This window comes from Centrocercus urophasianus, unplaced genomic scaffold, assembly GCF_019232065.1.
Source record: "Centrocercus urophasianus isolate 14NV4802_14NV808 unplaced genomic scaffold, USGS_Curo_1.0 seq_16, whole genome shotgun sequence".
Taxonomy (NCBI): domain Eukaryota; kingdom Metazoa; phylum Chordata; class Aves; order Galliformes; family Phasianidae; genus Centrocercus; species Centrocercus urophasianus.
In genome coordinates, this window is record NW_024884711.1 from 5,167,087 (window position 1) to 5,173,086 (window position 6,000).

The window sequence follows — 6,000 nt, forward strand, 5'->3', positions numbered from 1 at the left end:
AGGACTTATATAGCATACCAGGACAAATACACACTTTTAAGGGCTGCTGTTGCAAAGTAAATTTAGTATAATAGCTGTAATCAACTCAGCACGTAGGCTATTCAGCAGAAGACATTCATCTCCTTTCAGGAAGCTTGCTAAATAAGCATGCCAAGCACACGTGCACACTTCTAATGCAATTCCTGCACTAAGGTACAGTCCTTACCTTTGGTAACTTTGCAACAGAAAAGAAAAACAAACCCAGAGTTAATTTAAGAAGGGTGGGGCAGGACACAATGCATGTAACTCTCTTATCCTGACTTATTCATGCAATTCTGGTGCACCCAAAATATTCTAACCTCCTTTATCAGTAAAAACATCTAGGCTTTTGCACACAATCACCACAATTAATCAGTAGTAACAATGCTGGATTTAGAACAAAATGCTTCTCCATAGGCAAATGAGTCCTAAAAACGCTGGTTGAAATGGCAGCATCTGGGCTCTAAAGTACCCTGATGAAGAAACATGGGTGTTTTGGGGTGGGTCTTCCAGGGAGTGAGCATAAATTGGCCACTGATATGTACTTGCCATTAGGACATACGATCAAACAAAGTTAAATTGTTCAAATGCATACAGATTTGTATGTTTGCTTACCAAATGTACACCTGTGTATTCTGCACACCTCCCTCCCAGTCTTAAAAAAACACACCTAATTAATTTGCTTCAGCCAAAAGGACAGCATCTTATGTCTCTGGAAAGACTTAACTGGGACGAAGCAGGAAAGAGCTTATCTATAAATATAGCAGTTGAGCAGACTCAAGAGGAAATTATACCTCTACACTGAAAAATAAGCCACTTAAAGGCAATATACAAGTAGCAGTAGCTTAGGTCTAAATAGACATAGAGGCAACAGAGGAATAAAGAAAAGGAAGTAACATGGCAAAAGAAGGAAATTGAAAAATTATTTCAATGATTGCATGCATATCAGCAAGGTTCAACTACATTTATTAAAGATGAAGAAGCAAAAACCTGAAGAAGAAAATGATCCACATACCTAGGGAACAAGGGCTGTTTCCAAGACTATGTGCTACAAGTGTTGTCTGAAAAGTGATTTGTCGCCCAGTGTGCAGCAATCAATAAGCACACACTCAGGAGAGACACTGCTTATTAATCTCAGGATTGCACAAGCCTGGGTGCTAGTGGTTTCCCACAAATCAAGCACACGTGTGAAACTCTCCACACAGTATTTATACATAAATGTTGCAAAGTTAATGTTTTTCCAGTCCTTTCTCCTCAGAATGATTGGTTATTTTTCATACAATTGTAAAGATTTACAGATCTATGGTTTTCTTGCCAAGTCGGCAGTCTCCTGATCAATTAGTTTTCCCTTCAAGGCCTATGGGTACTGGAAAGACCCTGGCTAAGGAAACTAATTCTTCTTCTGATACCTAATACAGCGGGGATGGATGTCCCCAGTTAAGGATATTAACTATTCATTCTTCTGATACCTAACACAAATGTAGCTCAGTTTGTTTAGAATTATCCTTCAACACATCTGTAAGGTTCTCACAGATGTAGACAGAATGCTCACTGATGACATCCAGAGCAACACCAGAGCACGGAGATACAGGCACAGAGATAGAAGAGGCAAACATATGAGACAGTATGAGGATTCAGAAATGCTCAACCATCAGCTGAACTCCTGTTGTAAGAAAGAAAGAGTCAAGCCATATTTCAGGCTTAAAAGTTGACTGTGCCACCACAGAGCTGGCAGCCATTTGCAAGGTTACCTGTAACTGAGATGCATAGAGGAAGAACCATGGAGATCCAAGAACACTTAGAAACATGGCACAGAATAGGAAATATTCTCCTAATGCTGCTTTTAAGGAGTGATTAAAATAAAAAAAAAAGACGTAGCCACAAAAGAAGACAACTAGGATGCTGTCTCACATCTGCAAAGGCACACTGCTACAAATAAAATGGGAATAAGTAACTGTGCTGGCAGGTCAAGGAGAATAAACATTAGCACTGTTAATTATTGCCCAGCTAAAAGAGAAAGTTCAGGAACTTGTTGATGTAAGTTACAATGGAATAAAAAACAGAAGAGATGAGTATCTGCAGACGGAAGAAGAGATGAAAACACTTCTGTACAAGCAGGAGAAAAGCATGGGTGGGAGTTAAAAGATGGGGAGCAGAGCAAGAAGCGCCAGAATGACCATGAAAGGAGATGAAGTTGCTTGGGCAAACATGTAAGAGGACAGAAGCTTTGGTGTGAGACAAATGGGAGACACAGAAGGACTGTGAGGATAAAGAAAAAGGGATAAAGATGCTGTTTTCTCCACAAGCAACTGCTGAAGTTCATGGACAAGAAAAGAAAAAAGAAAGTTCCAATATCTCTCTCTCTCCCTCACACACACACACAGACACACACATACACAAAGCCACCTGGAATCACAGGCAATGAACTCTCAGGCACCAAAGTGGAGAGTTTTAGTTAGAAATAAATAAGTAATGAGAGAAACCCTACGAAAAAATTACTTCTTCCATAGTCAACCTGGATTTCTTTTGCATTGCTCATTGAGAGGGTAGAGGAGGCTGGCCCCAGAGAGCAGCATGGGGAAGGCTATTCATAAAGACTCTTACAGGTATCTGCTTTTTTTCTGTTTGGGAGTCTGTGGGAGTTTTTTGCATTATTTTTTTTTCCACCTCAATTGTGTTCTGTGTTCCTTAAGAATCTATTTCACCTCTTCAAAACACAACACACAGAAACTGAGATGAAGCTAGGCATTTATACTGTTCTCCTTCATGACACATGCCTGCAAACGCTTCACCTTTTCCTCTTCTATCATTAATACTGTCCATCTCAAAATCTGCTAAGAAAGTAATGAATGTCCTGCTCCAGTACACACTCAGCTATTTCCACTCTCTACTCTAGCAAGGCTGCTCTGAAAGTAATGCCTCCTATTTGATTATGTGTTATTGTTATGCCCTTTGTATCAGTTGCAGTTTCCATGGAAATACATAGGAGGCATTACTTACGGAGCAACACACGTATTTTATTAATTCCAAATAAGTGGCAACTGTCACAGTATGCAAAAATGTTATGTTGGAAAATGCATCTAAAAAGCATGGTGCAGTGTTTCTTATTAATACAGGTGTCAAGTTATTATAATGTTAGTTAATACTGGTGATCCAATATTCAAATAAGGAAACACCTTCTTGCCTAATTCCATTTACTCTTGCCAAAAATAAACTCTGTAAAGGACATTACATAAAAGGTATTATTTCATTATTTCAACCCTGGAGAGTTTCAAAAGATTTCTGAATTGTCAATTTTGAGCATCTGTTCATTTGCCTCTGCAAGGTATTAAAAAAAAATTACTACCACCAAACGCAAGATGAAGACATCATTACTGTATCAATCCATACAGAAGTTCATTAAATCTGAGCTAAGAGTGAGAATTACTTCCTTTCCTATTGAGTCGAGCAATAGCACTAAAGCCTTATATGCTGGCATCATTATGGAATGACTATGGAAGAACAAGGAACCTGACGCAGCTCAAGTAATTGTTAACATGAAATCACACCTTTTAGATGGAAATCCAAGTCCCACCAGCTTTTACAAAGCAAATGCACAATTTCATCAGAAAACAGTAACACTGTAGGATGGTTTCTTGTGAGGTCTTCTATTATTTTCAGTGTATCATGGACTCCTTCAATGATATATTTACCAGAACTGACAAAATGGGTAGGATTCGTAATACTATGTACATACAAATCTGAGCTCCAGATAGTCCATGTGCAGAAGAGAAATAAGCTATGTTTCATTTTGTCTTAAAATAGATATTCAAAACAGGCTGGCTGAGCTGCAGCTGCCTATCACTCCACTGAATACAAATGGAATCACAGGCAGATGACTCTGGCAAAGACAAATACATGGCAAGAATATCAAACACCAAGAGACAGGCATCTCATAAGACACACGTGCTCTTCGAAAAAGCTGTTTTCTACTATGCTTTTAAAATGCCTTTTGTCACCCACCGCCATCAGAATACTTCACTTCATCAACGGAAAATACTGATGCTATTTTAAATCCAAATTAAAATACCAACAGCAGAGGCCAAAGAGCTTCCATTGCACCTCTCAAATCCTCTACTACACTCTCACACATTTAACTGGGATAAGGAGAAGACAGCTAAAAGCTATGAAATTCCATTAAACATCAAGACTGACACTCACCTAAGAGGCTGAGATAGGACTGACAGCACCATCACTCCATCCACTTCAGATGGAATATTTCAATTAAAAAAAAACAAAAACAAAGCAGCATTATGCCTTACCTACAGGAGAGACTTCTTGCTGTCAGACATCCAACACTGCTGTCTCAGAGAGCTGCTCTCTCCCATTGGCACATGCACTGGCTGACTTTCCGTAGGAGATCTTGGCAGAAAACATGCTGGGTGGGGGCCCAGCGCTCACATGAGAACTCGTCAGCCCAGGATCAGACCAAGCACCGTGGTGCTGGAGGCCCTGATCCCACAAGGTATTGCACTGCTTGCTCAATACCTGTTGTGTGTTCCATCACTGTGGAACTGCCATGGTTTTCCAGCACAGAGCACAGCTTACGAGCAAGTTGATGAGAAAAGGAGCTCTTAGCTCAGTTATTCAGACATGTCAAACTTCTGCATAGCAACACTTAGACCAGACAGAAAGAAGACCATAAAAAGAACGATGAGAAGAAGGCCTTCTGTCTTTAACCTGGAAAAAAGCTACTGTTTTTGGTGACAGTACAACTGTCATATTTCTTAAGCTTCCAAAAGCAGGCCAACCCAGTCTGTTACATCACAGAGATTAATCAGATGCTACAGTATTTACTAGGGTTAAACTGAGAGGATAAAAGTTACATAATAGATTCAGTCCTACTAAAAGTAGTCAGGCCTTTCAAATAAACATGCACCTTTGCTCTTTGACCCCCTGAATATCTGGACAGGAATAAAATCATTGAAGGAGTGAAATTCAAGTTTAACAACCTTCTGACACCGTACTCACCTCAGAAATCCAGTACATAGACTCAAATGGAACAATGTGCCACCCACAAAACCACAATAACTCGAATTTTCTCACACACCTTTACTATTTTTGTCCCCTCTTAGCACTTATTAAAGCACTATAAAATATCTCTTTGTACTACATACATACAACCCATAGCCCCCTGGAGCTACACTCCTTACTGTTCCTTGTTTCATTGTGAGTTTAAGCCAAGCTCCCCAACCAGAATAAAACCTAAATACAACTACTGCCCTCCCAGAGGCTGCATGCTGTTTTACAGGTTAACACCACGTGCCACTGATGAAAAATCTTGATTTTTCCACTCTGTGGACAGCAAAATTTTGGGCACTCATCTTTCTCACACACATTCTATCTGAAGTCTGATAAAAATATTAAGTGCTCTGATAAAAAATAAGTCACCCAGGCAAAAGCAGACAGATCACAAGGGGCTCAGAACATCACCTTCAAAAACAGTTTGTAGTTTTTTCAATTCCAGAAGTAAACCAATTTTAAGAAGTCACGTTACAAACATCTTTCACAGAGAAACAGCCAGAGAAAAAACACATACTGCCTATTAGCACAGTAACTATACAGATTTTCCATTATGGCACTGCAGAAAAACACAAAGCCTTAAACCACAAACCAATACAGCACCTTACATTATGCATATACAAATCCAGCTCAATTATGATACATACAGCAAGCATTTCAAATATTTCTCCCCTTGCCCAAGGAGCTCTCGTACAGCGCCTGTGTTCCTCTGCCACTCCCTTAGAAATACAGAAAGCCTTACAGCAGTCTCTTGCAGCATGCTCAGAAGAGACGCTGAGGTGCAACAGTGATGCAGGCATCTCTGCCACACCGAGGTGCTGCCTTTTAAAGGTACTTCATTTTTAAAACATTTGATTACAAGCTTCAGATTCTGCACCAAGAAATGAGGAGAAAAAAAAAAAAAAAAGAAAAAAAAAAAAA

The 6,000-nt window shown here is 39.6% G+C and overlaps 1 protein-coding gene across 7 annotated transcripts in view; it reads right to left on the reverse strand.

Moving 5' to 3' along the window:
- The window catches only part of TRAK1 (trafficking kinesin protein 1), a 124,908-nt gene that overhangs the window by 46,276 nt on the left and 72,632 nt on the right, over positions 1-6,000 (reverse strand). The window contains exon 1 of one of the 7 annotated variants that reach the window (XM_042816528.1): positions 4,320-4,338. The exons of 5 other annotated variants lie outside the window; for them this stretch is intronic. Coding sequence is in view for 1 of the 2 variants with exons in the window: in XM_042816527.1 (XP_042672461.1) it covers positions 1,770-1,800 (31 nt within the window). In the remaining variant the exon portion in view is untranslated. Of the gene's footprint in view, positions 1-1,769; positions 1,950-4,319; positions 4,339-6,000 lie in introns of those variants that run through there. One more of the 7 variants, XM_042816527.1, reaches the window with a different exon arrangement.